Source organism: Oncorhynchus mykiss, chromosome 12 (genome assembly GCF_013265735.2).
Source record: "Oncorhynchus mykiss isolate Arlee chromosome 12, USDA_OmykA_1.1, whole genome shotgun sequence".
Lineage (NCBI taxonomy): Eukaryota > Metazoa > Chordata > Actinopteri > Salmoniformes > Salmonidae > Oncorhynchus > Oncorhynchus mykiss.
This window is the reverse complement of record NC_048576.1, coordinates 21,626,523-21,644,150: the sequence shown is the minus strand read 5'-3', so window position 1 is coordinate 21,644,150 and position 17,628 is coordinate 21,626,523. Positions and strand designations below refer to the sequence as shown.

Sequence of the window (17,628 nt, the reverse complement as noted above, 5' to 3'; positions counted from 1 at the left end):
TGAGGAAAGGAAAATTATGTGGATATATTGAAGCAACATCAAGACATCAGTCAGGAAGTTAAAGCTTGGTCGCAAATGGGTCTTCCAAATGGACAATGACCCCAAGCCTACATCCAAAGTTGTGGCAAAATGGCTTAAGGACAACAAAGTCAAGGTATTGGAGTGGCCATCACAAAGCCCTGACCTCAATCCTATAGACAATTTGTGGGCAGAACTGAAAAAGCATGTGCGAGCAAGGAGGCCTACAAACCTGACTCAGTTACACCAGCTCTATCAGGAGGAATGGGACAAAATTTACCCAACTTATTGTGAAAGGCTATCCAAAATGTTTGACCCAAGTTAAACCATTTAAAAAGGCAACGCTACCAAATACTAATTCAGTAAACTTCTGACCCACTGGGAATGTGATGAAAGAAATAAAAGCTGAAGTAAGTCACTCTCCTATTATTCTGACAGTTCACATTCTTAAAATAAAGTGGTGATTCTAACTGACCTAAAACAGGGAATTTTTACGAGGATTAAATGTATTTGGCTAAGGTGTATGTAAACTTCCAACTTCACTTTTTCTTATACAAATACAGTTGAATGCTTACGTGATCAAGAGTAAAGTGACATGTCTAGGTTAAATGGTTAAATAAAATAAAAAAGATGCATAATCAAGCCATTCAATACAGGTTTACCATCGGAGGAATGGAAATTACTCCAATATCCAACTAAAAGCCTTTCTAATTGTGCTAACGCATAGTATGTCAGTACCTTATTCTTTGTACAGTAGGTTAGATATTAGGCATCCTAAATTCCATGCTTACTTCAGAAGTCCATGTTTGCTGTCAAGGCTCTTTCTTCTACCCTCTTCTCTTCCTCATCCCACAAAGTCCCTCACTCGTTCCTGAGATGCATTTCTGACACATCCCATTTTTTCCCATTCAGTCTTGCGGTCGGAGTTCTGAGCACTCCCAAAGCAATGGGTGACTGTGTTTAAGTGCAAAGCACTTTGGCTGAGGCCGCTGCCATGTGGTCTCACCGGTAGACCACAGAATTGAGCTTGTGAAATGTGCAGTTACTCCCTCATGCACTTTAGTGAAGAAATTAATAGGACACCATTCACCTTACCAGAAACTTTGACAAACTCTTATTTCGAGACCATATTTCCCACAAGACTGTAGAATGGGACAAGGCATTCCTCTTTCCACTCTTTCCTTCGTAAAAATATTAGAATCTCCCTCTCAGACAATGTTCCTCTCTAATATGGGTTCCTTGGTCATGATGCGTTTGAAGCTGAAGGCGCTCAGGTCCAGGGTCTTGAAGCCCCCGTCCAGGATGAGTTCGGCCATGGCGCGACCTACTGCCGGCGAGTGCTGCAGCCCGTGCCCACTGAAGCCTGTGGCAAAGAACATGTTGTTGACCAGCGGGTGCATGCCCACGATGCCGTTCTGGTCAAAGGTGTTGTAGTCGTAGAAGCCGGCCCATGCGCTCTTCACCTGAAAGGAGTGAAGCGAGACGAATGTTAAAATTTGAGGGATAGACGTTATTGGCAACGATATGGAGCTAATTCGAAAGCAGCACAAAGGACAAAAGCAGAAACATTAGCAATAGATTTATCAACTGACTTTCCCAATGAAAAGGGAAAGTTAATTTAGAGCATATGAATTGTCCCACCCTGTATATAACATTTGGTGCCTACTGAACACAACCTAGTTTTCAGAGGCGAGGAAGGTTGCAACCATTATGACCCATATTACTATGTAATTCTATGGTTGCAATGTCACATCAATTTACCTTGAGGCACTCAAAGGCAGGGACCCGGTGGGCCAGGTGAGGCCAGATGTTCTGGAAGAACTGGTGGTCCACCTCCAGGTTATTGGTCTCTGGCTCCTCTTCCTGATGGGGTTGCAAATAATGAAGACCACTTCCCAGACTCTTGGGGCGAGTTCAGAGCAAAGACGGGAGAAAGGAGAAATCCCTCAACCAAAAACTAAATTGGTTGAGTTCTGACTCAAAACATTTTCTCCCATTTGAGCTTACTGAATGCTGTTTATTTAACCATTATTCAAGGTTACCATAATTTAAAATCTAGATAATTTTTGGAAAAGCGACCTCGTCAGGTGACTCAGGGTTCCAAAATTAAGTTAGAGGAATAGGGCAATCCTCTTCCTCACCTCTTCTGGTGACATCCCAGCAATGTAGTTTCCTCCCAGCCCCTCTCGTCTGAAGTACACTCCAGAGTAGTCTACGAGGAAGGGAGTGTCCAGCCCTGGCCCGTTTGGACAGTGGACCACATAGATGAACCTAGACGAAGACCCACAACAAATACACTGATATATTAGACAGTACCACAAACACATAATACACAGAGACCTAATACAGTTAGCATTTCTCCCCGGAGTAGCCTGTGAATATTATATCAGTGTTATGACCGATACCAATAAGGGCTGAAAGAAAGCTAGCTGTCAGCAACATGGTGTAAATGATTTGTTCTGACAAATGCAGTACATCGGGGGGTGGTCCTCTATCCAACGCACCTTTTCCTGGGCTCCACGGGTAGCGGGATTCCAGCGATGGTGTCTTTCGGGCCGAGCCCGATGCCCATCATCTCTGCCACCTTACCGGAGAGTGCCCCTGCAGCGTTCACCACGATGGCACACTCCACAGGCTGGTACTCCAGACTGTTGGGCATCTGGACCTACTCAAGACACCAGGGACAGACAATTAGGAAGGGACCATAACGGTAGAGAGGTCCTAGCTACTGTGAGCTGAGTTGCGTTCAGTAGGGACGTTTTGAAATGGGGCGGAATTACTTGAACACGTCCAAATTACTGTAAAATACAGATTGTTGTCCCCTATGATGAAATTGGGGAGGGGACTGTGGATCAGTCTCTGTTTGTCCATTAGTCACAAACTTGGGTGAATGATGTGTCTTGCCAGAGAGACCCGGCATCATTCGTGGGGGATGATGTTTACTGTTGCAGAATGTTTTTCCCTTTCAACCCTGTGTTGATTAACTGAAGTGAGGATCTGGGTGTTAATCTTAAGATGTTGATTCAGAAATGAGTTTCTGATCTGCACACAATTCGTTTTCCCTCAAAACACAGGAGATCAAGGGAAACGCAGCAACTGAATTAGAGTTCATGTTTAGTGAAACATGTCCTTGCACAAATCAGGAGTCATACTTACATTAGCATATTTGATTCTCCTGAAATCCACCTTGTCTCCTTCTGCAGTAGTCATTGTGTTTGTGGTGTAACTAAAACCTGAAACACAGCATCGCCAAAATCATCAATATACAGCTTGGATAGATTACAGAGCCAAGCTAAACCAGTGTGTACATGGCTTGTCTGTTCCACAATGCTGTGATATTGGTACAAGCACAAACCTGTGACTTCTCCAAAGCACTGGTAGACCCCCATGGAGATGGCCTTCCGTCTGAAAGCGTTCAACAGCATCCAGGGGTCGAACCAGCCCTCGTTCTCCAGCCCTGGGTGTAAAAAGGGCAAAGGGATGAGGTGACGTTGTCAAAGTAGAGGTCATTTGGGAGAAGAGACAGTTTATGCTTAACCCAGAAAGGAAGTCATTTAATTGGTTCTAGCCAGCAAAATTATGGGGCGTGTCTGTGCAAGGTTGCAATTTATTGATGGATTGCTTTTTTCCACAAGCAGTGTGTGAGGACACTTACAGGATTATCTTGTTTATTATCTTGTTTATCGGTCGGCCCCAGCCTCGAACTCAGGCCCTGTGTGTAGCTAACTGACCCTCTCTGCCCATTCATCGCCATTTACCCGTTGTTGTCTTAGCTCTCTCAAGCAACACCTGTGATTGCTTTATGCCTCTCTCTAATGTCAATATGCCTTTTATACTGTTGTTTAGGGTAGCTCTCATTGTTTTATTTTACTGCATAGCCCCTAGCCCCCCTGTCATAATATCCAGGTCTATGTCCAAACAGTTTGAGCTTCTACTTTTAAAAGTCCATCACTGTTGCCGTTTGTTATAGATCCCCCTCAGCTCCCAGCTGTGCCCTGGACACCATATGTGAATTGATTACCCCCCCCCCCCATCCATCTTCAGAGTTCATACTGTTCGGTGACCTAAACTGGGATATGCTTAACACCCCAGCCGTCCTACAATCTAAGCTAGATGCCCCCAATCTCACACAAATTATCAAGGAACCTACCAGGTACAACCCGAAATCCGTAACCATGGGCACCCTCATAGATATCATCCTGACCAACTTGCCCTCTAAATACACCTCTGCTGTTTTCAACCAGGATCTCAGTGATCACCGCCTCATTGCCTGCGTCCGTTAAGGGTCCGCGGTCAAACGACCACCCCTCATCACTGTCAAAAGCTCCCTAAAACACTTCTGCGAGCAGGCCTTTCTAATCGACTTGGCCCAGGTATCCTGAAAGGATATTGACCTCATCCCATCAGTAGAGGATGCCTGGTTGTCCTTTAAGTGTTTTCCTCTCCATCTTAAATAAGCATGCCCCTTTCAAAACATTTTAGAACTAAGAACAGATATAGCCCCTGTTCACTCCAGGCTTGACTGCCCTTGACCAGCACAAAAACATCCTGTGGCGTACTGCACTAGCGTCAAATAGTCCCTGCGATATGCATCTTTTCAGGGAAGTCAGGAACCAATATACACAGTCAGTTAGGAAAGCATTTCTCAACGGCTGGCCATGCTTTCCACTTGACTACCCCAACCAACAGCTCTGCACCCCTCGCAGCAACTGGCCCAAGTTCCCCCGCTTCTCCGTCCCCCAAATCCAGACAGCTGATATTCTGATAGAGCTGCAAAATCTGGATCCCTACAAATCAGCTGGACTAGACAATCTGGACACTCTCTTCCGAAAATTATCCGCCGCCATTGTTGCAACCCCTATTACTAGTCTGTTCAACCTCTCTTTCGTATCGTCTGAGATTCCTAAAGATTGGAAAGCGCTCTTCAAAAAGGGGGAGGCACTCTAGACCCAAACTGTTACAGACCTATATCCATCCTGCCATGCCTTTCTAAAGTCTTCGAAAGCCAAGTGAACAAACAGATCACCGACCATTTCGAATCCCACCGTACCTTCTCTGCTAAACAATCCGGTTTCGGAGCTGGTCAAGGGTGCACCTCAGCCACGCTCAAGGTCCTAAACGATACAACCGCCACGATAAAAGACAGTACTGTGCAGCAGTCATCATCGACCTGGCCAAGGCTTTCGACTCTGTCAATCACCGCATTCTTATCGGCAGATTCAACAGCCTTGGTTTCTCAACTGACTGCTTCGCCTGGTTCACCAACTACTGCAGTGTGTCAAATCGGAGGGCCTGTTGTTCGGACCTCTGGCAGTCTATGGGGGTGCCACAGGGTTCAATTCTCGGGCCGACTCTTTTCTCTGTATATATCAACGATGTTGCTCTTGCTGCGGGTGCTTCTTTGATCCACCTCTACGCAGACAACACCATTCTGTATACTTCTGGCCCCTCTTTGGACACTGTGTTAACTAACCTCCAGATGAGCTTCAATGCCATACAACCCTCCTTCTGTGGCTTCCAACTGCTCTTAAATGCTAGTAAAACAAAATGCATGCTCTTTAACCGATCGCTGCCCGCACAGCATCACTACTCTGGACGGTTCTGACTTAGAATATGTGGACAACTGTAAATAGCTAGGTGTCTGGCTAGACTGTAAACTCTCCTTCCAGACTCACATTAAGCATCTCCAATCCAAAATTGTATCTAGAATCTGCTTCCTATTTTGCAACAAAGCATCCTTCACTCATGCTGCCAAACATACCCTCGTAAAACTGACTATCCTACCGATCCTTGATTTCTGCGATGTCATTTACAAAATAGCCTCCAACACTATACTCAGCAAATTGGATGCCGTCTATCACAGTGCCATCCGTTTTGTCACCAAAGCACCATATACTACCCACCCCTGCGACCTGTATGCTGTGGTTGGCTGGTCCTCGCTACATATTCGTCACCAAACCCACTGGCTCCAGGTCACCTATAAGTATTTGCTAGGTAAAGCTCCGCCTTCTCAGCTCACTGGTCACCATAGCAACACCCACCAGTAGCAAGCGCTCCAGCAGGTATATTTCACTGGTCTTCCCCAAAGCCAACACTCCCTTTGGCCACCTTTCCTTCCAGTTCTCTGCTGCCAATGACTGGAACGAGTCGCAAAAAAAAAAAAAAAAAAAGAAATCACTGAAGTTGGAGACATACCTCCCTCACTAACTATATGCATCAGCTGTCAGAGCAGCTTGCTGATCGCTGCAGCTGTACACAGCCCATCAGTAAATAGCCCATCCAACCAACTACCTGCCTTATCCCCATATTTGTTTTTCCTGCTCTTTTGCACACCAGTATGTCTACTTGCACATCCTCATCTGCACATCTATCACTCCAGTGTTAATTGCTAAATTGTAATTACTTTGCCACTATGGCCTATTTATTGCCTTATCTCCTTCATTTGCACACTGTATACATATTTCTATTGTGTTATTGACTGTATGTTTGTTTATCCCATGTGTAACTCTGTTGTTTTTGTCGCACTGCTTTGCTTTATCTTGGCCAGGTCGCAGTTGTAAATGAGAACTTGTTCTCAACTGGCCTACCTAGTTAAATAAAAATTATATTGTTCCACTGATAAGATCAACATTACTGGAAAAGTTATGCAATACATACTCCCTAGTGTTCCAGTAGCTTACCCCATTACACTCGTGGGAATTGGCCTATATGGATAGGGATAAATTGAAATGTTTCTTGCATTAGAAATATGGAAGGCATATGCATAACCATATTAGCAATTTAAAGGGAACAATTAGACTAAAATTAGACTAAAAGTCAGGACAACATTTGACAAGACGGAATCCAAACATGACACTTGATTTGATGTGCATTTTACATTTACTGTACTTTTCGCAGCAAACTATAAAGGTGTTTTTTGTTGGTCTCCTAGCTGTGCCATTGTGGTTGTTTTGTTTGGAACACAGTTATGCATCCCCGCCTGTGATCCACAGCAAATGTCCTTCACAATACAACAGGCTCATTATGTTCAGGACAACCCAGGGTATAACGTCATGTCATCTTGTAACTGAACATCAAACATAGTGATTGTAAACGTTGACACTATATTACATGAGTTTTATGATATGGAAATGTGTAATTTGGACTCGGGTGGTTGTCTTGCTTGTATGACATCAAAGCTGTATTTAATAATCCTCAACGTCTCATCTTTCAAAATACATAGAGTCCTCGTAATTGACAACATTTCCTCACTCAGACAAAAAATTTGCATGGGGGCAACTTCTTGTTGTTGCTCAAGTTCAGAATGACTCAGTCAAAACCCATACAGAGCTGTGAAGCAGAGACCCTGAGCTCTGCCCACTGCATTCCAAGTTACGCACTTATCAGTGTCCAAATCTGACATTTTCAACACATATACAGGTATGAGTGTAAAAGGTTCATCAGTGAATTATTTGACAGATATGTGTCTGGACTGATGCACTGAAAGCATGCTTCACTGGGTAACAGTACTGAATTTAGAGATACATTGATGAAGACATTGACGAAGACAGGGCGTACAACACTGGCTATACACTCAGGGGCCCCGAGTCACATGGCCGTGGTTTGCTATATAAAGCAGACAGAGGCATTCAGTTACTGTTTGATTGAACATTAGAATGGGAAACACGAGTGACCTAAGCAACTTTGAGCGTGGCGTGATCGTCGTGCCATGCACACCGGTTCCAGTATCTCAAACAGCTGGGCCTCCTGGGCTTCTCATGCACGACAGTGTCCAGGGTTTACCAATAATGGCACAACAAACAATTAACATCCAGTCAGCGGCAGTCCTGTGGGGGACTGTGTTGATGAGAGGTCGAAGGAGAATGGCAAGAATCGTGCAAGCTAACAGGGAAATAACAGCTATGTACAACAGTGGTGTGCAGAAAGGCATCTCGTGAACGCACAACTTGTCGGTCCTTGTCACAGATGGGCCACAGCAGCAGACAACCAACACCCGGGATAAACTCCTATCAGCTAAAAACAAGAAGAAGCGGCTCCACCAACAATGGACAATTGAGGAGTGGAAAAACATTGCCTGGTCTGACGAATCCTGGTTCCTGTTGCGTCATGCTGATGGCAGAGTCCCTACCTGTCTGCTGTCAACGGTATAGGCTGGTGGAGGTGGTATAATGGTGTGGGGAATGTTTTTCTGGCACACGTTAGGTTACTTGATAACTGAGCAAAGTTTGAACGTTTCCGACACCTTCTAGAATCCATGCCCCAGAGAATGCTGGCTGTTCTGGAGGCAAAGGGGGATCCGACATAGTACTAGTTGGGTGTAACTATTAAGCTGGCCACTGCGTGTATATTACAACTGTTCAGAAATGTTGAATATATTGCTTATTGGATCTGTCATTGTACCAAGACTGCATATGCTCCATTTGCTTTAAAGAAGACAATGTTCATTGTCTTATTGTTGCATGGACCCAGATTATGCCACTTCAATCATTTCAGGTAATACTATCTCGTCCGTCACTCAGAATAACGAAGATCTGTACTCACCATATGAAGCCAGCACTACTCCATCAGTGTTGATCCATGGACATTTCTCCTTTAGTTGTGTAGGTGAAAGAAGAGAGACTTTTGCTCCAGCATACCTGATTTGGAATTAAAATTAATAGCATTTGTCAAAAAACGGCATCAGGTTCCATTTAAGTATTTGCATGATGAGATATTTGTGTGTATGGTGCATAAGTGTAGGGTACAAGTGTTTACCTTTGGGTGCTGTAGTTTTCTTCCATGATATGAGCCACTTTTTCACTGGCCAGAAAAAGATATCCGGAGTGGTTAAACTGCAGGTCCACGGGGTCGTCATTCAGCACACTCAAGTGTTCCTGAGAAGGCACAACAAACTGTCAATCACTTTACACTGAAACAATAAATAAAACACTTCAACAGGTCTAAGGAATGCCATAAACAAATGTATAGTTGTCACCATCATGCCAAGCTGCAAAGACAGAAGTACCACAATATCGCCCTAATTTTTTTTAACTATCCCTAACCTTATGCTTAAAAACCCAAACCTTAAATGAAGAACAAAAAACACATTTTTGTGTATTCAGGAAGCAGCTAATAGGGATCCAATAATAGATACAAATTGTACATGTTGACTGCAGCTTGGCCATATATTGACAGGGAAATGGTCAACTGTATTATGAGTAAATAACCTGACACTAGCTGGTGGTCACAGTGACCTAATGGCTGATACTAGCTGGTGGTCACAGTGACCTAATGGCTGATACTAGCTGGTGGTCACAGTGACCTAATGGCTGATACTAGCTGGTGGTCACAGTGACCCAATGGCTGATACTAGCTGGTGGTCACAGTGACCCAATGGCTGATACTAGCTGGTGGGCACAGTGACCCAATGGCTGATACTAGCTGGTGGTCACAGTGACCCAATGGCTGATACTAGCTGGTGGTCACAGTGACCCAATGGCTGATACTAGCTGGTGGTCAGTGTCAGTGACATACATTGATGTTCCTCATGAAGTCAGCCGAGGCCATGGACAGGTGGATGTTCTCTGGCAAGGAGAACTGCTGTCGAATCCCCCCAGCAGACAGCACCGTGGAGGCCTGGGAGTACTGGAGACAGGGAGATAGAAGATACAGATTAACACCTAGATTCAGTCTGTGCACTACTGTGTTAGTGTAGCAGTCCTTTAATGATTTGACGAGCATCTGATCTAAGATGACTTAAGAGTCCAGTCTCTTCGTTTCCTTTTACTTGGTCATCAAGGAAAGGTGATATGGAAAGGAAAGTTTCAGAGACCATTAGGACAGCCCCAAGCCTGAGGGTGCATCCCAATAATGTCATTTTCTACTGAAATGTGCACTTGTTTACTACTTCCCACAAATCTAAAAGCATTGGATTGATAGAGGCATGGGTACAGGGAGTTTCCACCATATTCTTATGCCAGTCATTTCCTTTAAAACCAGTGAAGGGAAGTGAACAAGTGCACACAGAGACAGGAGAGATTAATGGAACATTGCTTGAGCTTCAAATGTATTCAGTGGACGTGAGTGAGGTCACGTGACACAGCCTAGGCCACTCACAGTGGGGTCCCTCTCAACCACCAGCACCCGCACCCCGTCCCGAATCATCTCTTTCTGCTTCAGCCAATAGGCAATGGACCAGCCCACCACGCCACCTCCTACGATCACGATGTCTGCCCTCTCAGGGGGGAGTGAGGAGTTCTTCTCAAACGGAGTCCAGTCACTGCCAGGCATGGCGTCTGCCGCTTTCTCCCTGAACGCTTTGAACTGGTTCTCGAGATCTGTGTTAAGAAATATATTGTTATTTCTATTAGGACGTAAGGCACTCTAAATTTGTCATTCTAGTTATCTGGTTGTTACTACGAAAGTGACTTAATTCTCATATCTGGCCGCAGAGGTACTTTATGGTAATACATGACATTCACACCAACTACAAGAAGAATTTCAACATGTTACAGACAGTTATTTTTACCTTTCAGATATACACTGCTCAAAAAAATAAAGGGAACACTAAAATAACACATCCTAGATCTGAATGAATGAAATATTCTTATTAAATATTGTTTTCTTTACATAGTTGAATGTGCTGACAACAAAATCACACAAAAATTATCAATGGAAATCAAATTTATCAACCTATGGAGGTCTGGATTTGGAGTCACACTCAAAATTAAAAGTGGAAAACCACACTACTGGCTGTTCCAACTTTGATGTAATGTCCTTAAAACAAGTCAAGGCTCAGTAGTGTGTGTGGCCTCCACGTGCCTGTATGACCTCCCTACAACGCCTGGGCATGCTCCTGATGAGGTGGCGGATGGTCTCCTGAGGGATCTCCTCCCAGACCTGGACTAAAGCATCCGCCAACTCCTGGACATTCTGTGGTGCAACATGGCGTTGGTGGATGGAGCGAGACATGATGTCCCAGATGTGCTCAATTGGATTCAGGTCTGGGGAACGGGCGGTCCATAGCATCAATGCCTTCCTCTTGCAGGAACTGCTGACACACTCCAGCCACATGAGGTCTAGCATTGTCTTGCATTAGGAGGAACCCAGGGCAAACCGCACCAGCATATGGTCTCACAAGGGGTCTGAGGATCTCATCTCGGTACCTAATGGCAGTCAGGCTACCTCTGGCGAGCACATGGAGGGCTGTGCGGCCCCCCAAAGAAATGCCACCCCACACCATGACTGACCCACCACCAAACCGGTCATGCTGGAGGATGTTGCAGGCAGCAGAACATTCTCCACGGCGTCTCCAGACTTTGTCACGTCTGTCACGTGCTCAGTGTGAACCTGCTTTCATCTGTGAAGAGCACAGGGCGCCAGTGGCGAATTTGCCAATCTTGGTGTTCTCTGGCAAATGCCAAACGTCCTGCATGGTGTTGGGCTGTAAGCACAACCCCCACCTGTGGACGTCGGGCCACCATACCACCCTCATGGAGTCTGTTTCTGACCGTTTGAGCAGACACATGCACATTTGTGGCCTACTGGAGGTCATTTTGCAGGGCTCTGGCAGTGCTCCTCCTGCACAAAGGCGGAGGTAGCGGTCCTGCTGCTGGGTTGTTGCCCTCCTACGGCCTCCTCCACGTCTCATGATGTACTGGCCTGCCTCCTGGTAGCGCCTCCATGCTCTGGACACTACGCCGACAGACACAGCAAACCTTCTTGCCACAGCTCGCATTGATGTGCCATCCTGGATGATCTGCACTACCTGAGCCACTTGTGTGGGTTGTAGACTCCGTCTCATGCTACCACTAGAGTGAAAGCACCGCCAGCATTCAAAAGTGACCAAAACATCAGCCAGGAAGCATAGGAACTGAGAAGTGGTCTGTGGTCACCACCTGCAGAACCACTCCTTTATTGGGGGTGTCTTGCTAATTGCCTAGAATTTCCACCTGTTGTCTATTCTATTTGCACAACAGAATGTGAAATGTATTGTCAACCAGTGTTGCTTCCTAAGTGGACAGTTTGATTTCACAGAAGTGTGATTGACTTGGAGTTACATTGTGTTGTTTAAGTGTTCCCTTTATTTTTTTGAGCAGTGTAATTTCAAATTCAGGGTTTACCATACAAAAATTATGTAAGGGAGTCACATCAACACAATGTCAACAAAAAGTATATTATAGCAAACTGCACAAAATTTCAACAATCAAAATGCATGTAGTAGTTCAACTTCTATAGAGGAATATGAAATGCCCAGACCGAGGGTGATTGACCGTCATCTTGAACTTCTTCCATTTTCTAATAATTGCGCCAACAGTTGTTGCCTTCTCACCAAGCTGCTTGCCTACAGTCCTGTAGCCCATCCCTGCCTTGTGCAGGTCTACAATTTTATCCCTGATGTCCTTACACAGCTCTCTGGTCTTGGCCATTGTGGAGAGGTTGGAGTCTGTTTGATTGAGTGTGTGGACAGGTGTCTTTTATACAGGTAACGAGTTCAAACAGGTGCAGTTAATACAGGTAATGAGTGGAGAACAGGCGGGCTTCTTAAAGTAAAACTAACAGGTCTGTGAGAGCCGGAATTCTTACTGGTTGGTAGGTGATCAAATACTTATGTCATGCAATAAAATGCAAATTAATTACTTAAAAATCATACAATGTGATTTTCTGGATTTTTGTTTTAGATTCCATCTCTCACAGTTGAAGTGTACCCATGATAAAAATGACAGACCTCTACATGCTTTGTAAGTAGGAAAACCTGCTAAATCGGCAGTGTATAAAATACTTGTTCTCCCCACTGTAAGTTAGCTAACTAGGTAGGACCCGTGGCAAACCGTCATTGAGTCCCACCTGTTTTGAGCCCCATATATATTTAATAATTTTGGGGGGCTTTCCTGTTTTAATCTGTGTCACATATCAGCTACTCAGGCCCATAAGCTAGGATATGCATATAATTGGTAGATTTGGATAGAAAACACTAAAACTGTTAAAATAATGTCTGTGAGTATAACAGAACTGAAATGGCAGGCGAAACCCTGAGGTCAAGCCACCCCCCCCAAAAAATATTCATCCTATCACTGATTTCAATGGCTGGCACTTTTATAATAGGGCGAAATCATGCCCGATTGCAGTTCCTAGGGCTTCCACTAGATGTCAACAGTCTTTAGAAAGAGTTTTAGGCTGGTATTTGGAAAAATGAGCCAGAAATTGTAGTTTTTCTAGGTGGCTCCCATTTTGGCTGTAATATTTCCAAGCGTGTGAATGAGAGCGCGTTCTTTGTTATTTTTCTCAGGTAAAGACAATAATGATTCTCGTCTTAAATTTTATAGTTTATTTGCATATTAGGGTACCTAAGGTTTGATTATAAACGTTGATTGACTTGTTTGGATAAGTTTATTGGTAACGTTTGGGATTCATTTTGTATGCATTTTGAAGGAGGGAAACCGAGTGGATTTTTGACTGAAGCACGACTGAGTTTTTATGAAGGACTTGATCGAACAAAAGGACCATTTGTAATGTAACTGGGACCTTTTGAAGTGCCAACAGAAGAAGACCTTCAAAGGCAAGGCATATATTATATCGCTATTTCTAACTTTCGTGTCTTAACTCCCTGGTTGAAAATGATTTATGCATTTGTGTGCTGGGAGCTGTCCTCAGATAATCGCATGGTTTGCTTTTGCCGTAAAGCCTTTTTGAAATCTGACACGGCGGCTGGATTACCAACAAGTTAAGCTTTATTTTGATGTATTGCACTTGTGATTTCATGAAAGTTTAATATTTATAGTAATTTAATTTGAATTTGGCACTGCAATTTCACCGGAAGTTGTTGAAATGGGACGCTAGTGTCCCACTGATCCACAAGACGTTAATTAATAAAGTTGCATACACACATGGTCTCTTTTTGTTTTCTTGAGTAAAGCAGCTCCAAAATGCAGGTGTTTCAGCCTAGCTCAGTGTTTTCTGTGGTGGGGCAAGCCAGCAGAAAATAGGAGCATTGCGCCGTGATTGGCTCAGTGTTCCGTCACTCATGGGGACTGTACGTCATTGCCAAGTTTAAGTCCTTAGTAAGGGTAGATATCCAAAATGTCAGCCCTTTGGGTCCAGAGTTATATTACAAGTGCCCTTCCAAGAAGGCTCAAGGTCATTGGCCTCAGATAAAATGACACCAAATCACATTATATGTACAGTAGCTTTGATTGAACTGATGTCAACAACTTACTTTCAAAGTCTTAGCTAGCAGTCATCATGAATCAAGTCAACAATCTACTGGCAAATCCTTTTTAATCCTTGTCATATGAAGAGAAATAATTAAGAGAAATTATAGATATAATGTATCGGTGCTCATCAGCCGTAAAGATTACACAACAAGTTGGAAATTGCAAATTCAACAATGATAGCCTGCTATTCAATGGAGTGGCTTCCCCCCCCTCCCCCCTGAGTTCCCACCATAAATCCAGAGAATGCCAGACTGATGACAAAATTTGACCACAATGGACCGCCATGCCACCTTCACGAGGTGAGTCCAAAAATGTCTATGCAAGGGAGATATGTATACTGTAGCTAAGAAAAAGTAATACTAAGTGTATGTTGTGTAGTAAGCTGTTAGTAGCCCACGTGCCTCACTAATAAATGTAGTTTATTTTCACCAACACAGTACTGTAAACATATTTCGTGGCAGGTGTGTGCTTGTTTGCCAACTTTTTTTGTACAGCTTTGACAGTGCTACTGATAGTAGTGCTGGCACATGCAAATTCATAATACACAACATTCTATAATGGAATAGTGTTATTTGACGTGTCAAATTAAACAAGTTTATTTAATGCATCAAAGTGTTACATGACATATCTTTTTTTGACACACAAAGACCCAAACTGTGTTCAATGTGCCTTTGGGTCTATTTTCACCTACTGTTCAATCAAATGTATTTATAAAGCCCTTCTTACATCAGCTGATGTCACAAAATGTAGTACAGAAACCCAGCCTAAAACCCCAAACAGCAAGCAATGCATGTGTTCTAACTTGGTGTTGCACGTGTAGCCTATAACCTGTTTTAAAGAAATTCATTGTCTGTTTATATGCCCCCTTTATTTATCCTGTGGTTCTGACTTGTTGTACGGGGGTACACTAAGAACGGCCCATGTTCTGAATTCTATCGCTGTACAAAGTTATGACTACGTCAGTAGTCGCCCGCTCATTAATGTCTTAATCGAAATGACGGACTGCCTCTTATCGCCCCCCTTACCCCATCGTCTGTACATCTCGATTGTCAGTAGAAACCACATTTGTTTACGCAAGTCAGCTCTGATTTTTTTTAGTCTGAATGAACTGTTTCGCTGAGAGCCAGGTGTAGCGGTGGTAAGATGTTGGAACTGCTGTTGGGACAGCTTTATATAGGCCCAACAGTTTGTGGGCACCGTCTGTCGCCGTTATAGTGCAATTAATGTATTGTTTAATGTTGTGTTGTGGCTTTTCCGGAATGCATCCAACCATTTTTTTGTAGCCCCACCAAAAATGCCATGCTAAAATCGCTACTGGGTAGGACACAAACGCAACAGTGAAAACAAAGTTGATAATCTCACCTTTGAAGAAATCATTTTGCACAGGTCTACTAGTGCTGATGTTTCGGGTGCAGAGTCGCGTGTGTTTATGGATAAATCGCGAGGAAACATGAATTCCATGAGCGGCACGCGCTGTCATGTGCAGTCCCTTCCACATTGACATTGCTGGAGCTTGATTTCTTCTCTCTAGCAGCACTACTAGCACACTGTAAATGCTAATGTAAGCTAGCTAGCTGGCTTTTGAGCACAGATTCAAAATGGTGTGTTGGCTAACCCTGAAATTAATATTCACTGTCTGGTGCGACACTTCGATTCGACACAACGTGTCGACGTAACAATACCACGTAATGACGTATGACGCTTCGGACGTGACACAACCATATAATGCCGCGGTCATGTTCGAGTCGGATTTAGAAAACTTGAAAATGTCTTACTTTCTAACTGGTTGTCATTATACCAGAGCGCAGAATAAGGAATTTACGATCACGCAATATCAGTTGAATATGACATGTTACAGTCACCAACGATCTAGATAACATGAAAACAGCCTCACCAGCTCTGCTAGGGCGAGTAAAATGGTCAGAGTGAGGAGTTCTCTCATTTTTGTCTGGAAGTAGCTTGATTGCTTTTGTGAGGTCAGAACGTTCCGAGAGCGAAACGCTATGAATTTACGAACGTCCAGCGTTACTTTACGAACACACCCCTTGGTATGTCTCCTTAGCAACAAGCGGAAAGATGGCTCGGGGCGTAGAGCCACACGGTAGAGGAATGTAATCTCGAATTTTCAGCACACTATTATGTATGGTTGAGAGAACCTAGTTAGTAGTGCTTGGGAAACCGAGGCTTTCTGAAGGCTTCGGTCGCTTTCACGAAATTGTGGCAAAAAACGGTTCATTAGGACACTGAGCATATTAATGAACGGCTCAGTACTAAAACAAATGTGTGAAACGGTGTTGTTCTGCACGACCAGGAATAGCTGTGTTGAGTACGTTTTTAACGTCTGGAACGTTCAATTAAACGTAAACCGTACAGAATGACCGGTTGAGAAACGCTGCTCAGCATGGCTACTGCCCTTTAAATACGTCACTGATTGCTCATGTGACTAATCGCATTTAATTTGAGATTGATGAAGGGGAGGAAAACAATTTAATCAATTTTAGAATAAGGCTTTAAGGTAACAAAATGTGGAAAAAGTCAAGCGGTGTGAATACTTTCCGAAAGCGCTGTATATAGGTAGGGACAAAGTGAGTAAGCAACAGCATATGTAATGAATCAAAGTTTAAAAATACGTATTTTCCACCATAATTTGCAAATAAATTCATTAAAAATCCTACAATGTGATTTTCTGGATTTCTTTTCTCATTTGGCTGTCATAGTTGAAGTGTACCTATGATGAAAATTACAGGCCTCTCATCTTTTTAAGTGGGAGAACTTGCACAATTGGTGGCTGACTAAATACTTTTTTGCCCCACTGTATATGATTCAACATGGAAAGTTTTGAAAATAGCGGTTGAAATTCTACATAAAACATGCTATCAAGAAAGACATTTATGGTAGGTGTTGACGGAGTTATTTATATACATTATTGCCAATTTATTTGTACATTTTATTAAAGTATGGAAGTTAAGGTTGCAAAATATGAAAATTGACAGATGGAAGCAAAATCACAATTTTTGTCTGTGGTGCCTGGCCTTAATTAAAACTACAGATTTTCAATGTGTTTCAAGTCTGGAGATTGATATGGCCGTCTACTTGTGCCAAGTTTCAGCCTCCTGGCAGAGGCAACCATGTTTTTGGCTAAAATGTCCTGGTACAGGGTAAAGTTTATGATGCAGTTGACCTTAACAACGACCCCAGGACAGTGGAAGCAAATATTCCCCATAAAATCAAAGATCCACCACTATGTTTTGCAGTAGGTATGGGGTTCTTTTCTGTTCATGCATTCTCATTTCGGCGCCAAACCCTCCACTGGAGTGCGTGGCCAAAGAGCTCTATTTTCATGCTGTCCAACAAATGTAAATGCCCGGAGTTTGCTAAACGGCATTGGCACTTGGATTGGAACCCGTGCTTTGGTCAG

The 17,628-nt window shown here is 43.6% G+C and overlaps 1 protein-coding gene across 1 annotated transcript; it reads right to left on the bottom strand.

Annotated features, from left to right (window-relative positions):
• Positions 1 to 417: 417 nt before the first annotated feature.
• foxred1 (FAD-dependent oxidoreductase domain containing 1) lies at positions 418 to 15,854 on the bottom strand. The gene is made up of 11 exons (XM_021623022.2): positions 15,573 to 15,854; positions 10,114 to 10,334; positions 9,532 to 9,642; positions 8,773 to 8,891; positions 8,560 to 8,654; positions 3,374 to 3,475; positions 3,175 to 3,251; positions 2,523 to 2,683; positions 2,160 to 2,289; positions 1,780 to 1,881; positions 418 to 1,481 (listed from the first exon to the last, which is right to left on the bottom strand). Exons 1-11 carry the CDS (start codon positions 15,712 to 15,714, stop codon positions 1,227 to 1,229), a joined length of 1,515 nt encoding a protein of 504 aa, XP_021478697.1. The 5' UTR covers positions 15,715 to 15,854; the 3' UTR covers positions 418 to 1,226.
• Between the last annotated feature and the right edge of the window lie 1,774 nt (positions 15,855 to 17,628).

Bases quoted from the DNA above. Each gene is read 5' to 3' on its own strand.
- foxred1 (XM_021623022.2), bottom strand. From the start codon at position 15,714: ATGTCAATGTGGAAGGGACTGCACATGACAGCGCGTGCCGCTCATGGA. The intron at 2,684-3,174 runs GTAAGTATGACT...TGTCTTGAGTAG, and splicing joins GGAGAATCAAATATGCTAAT to GTCCAGATGCCCAACAGTCT. The intron at 1,482-1,779 runs GTAAATTGATGT...CACTCCTTTCAG, and splicing joins CTGCCTTTGAGTGCCTCAAG to GTGAAGAGCGCATGGGCCGG.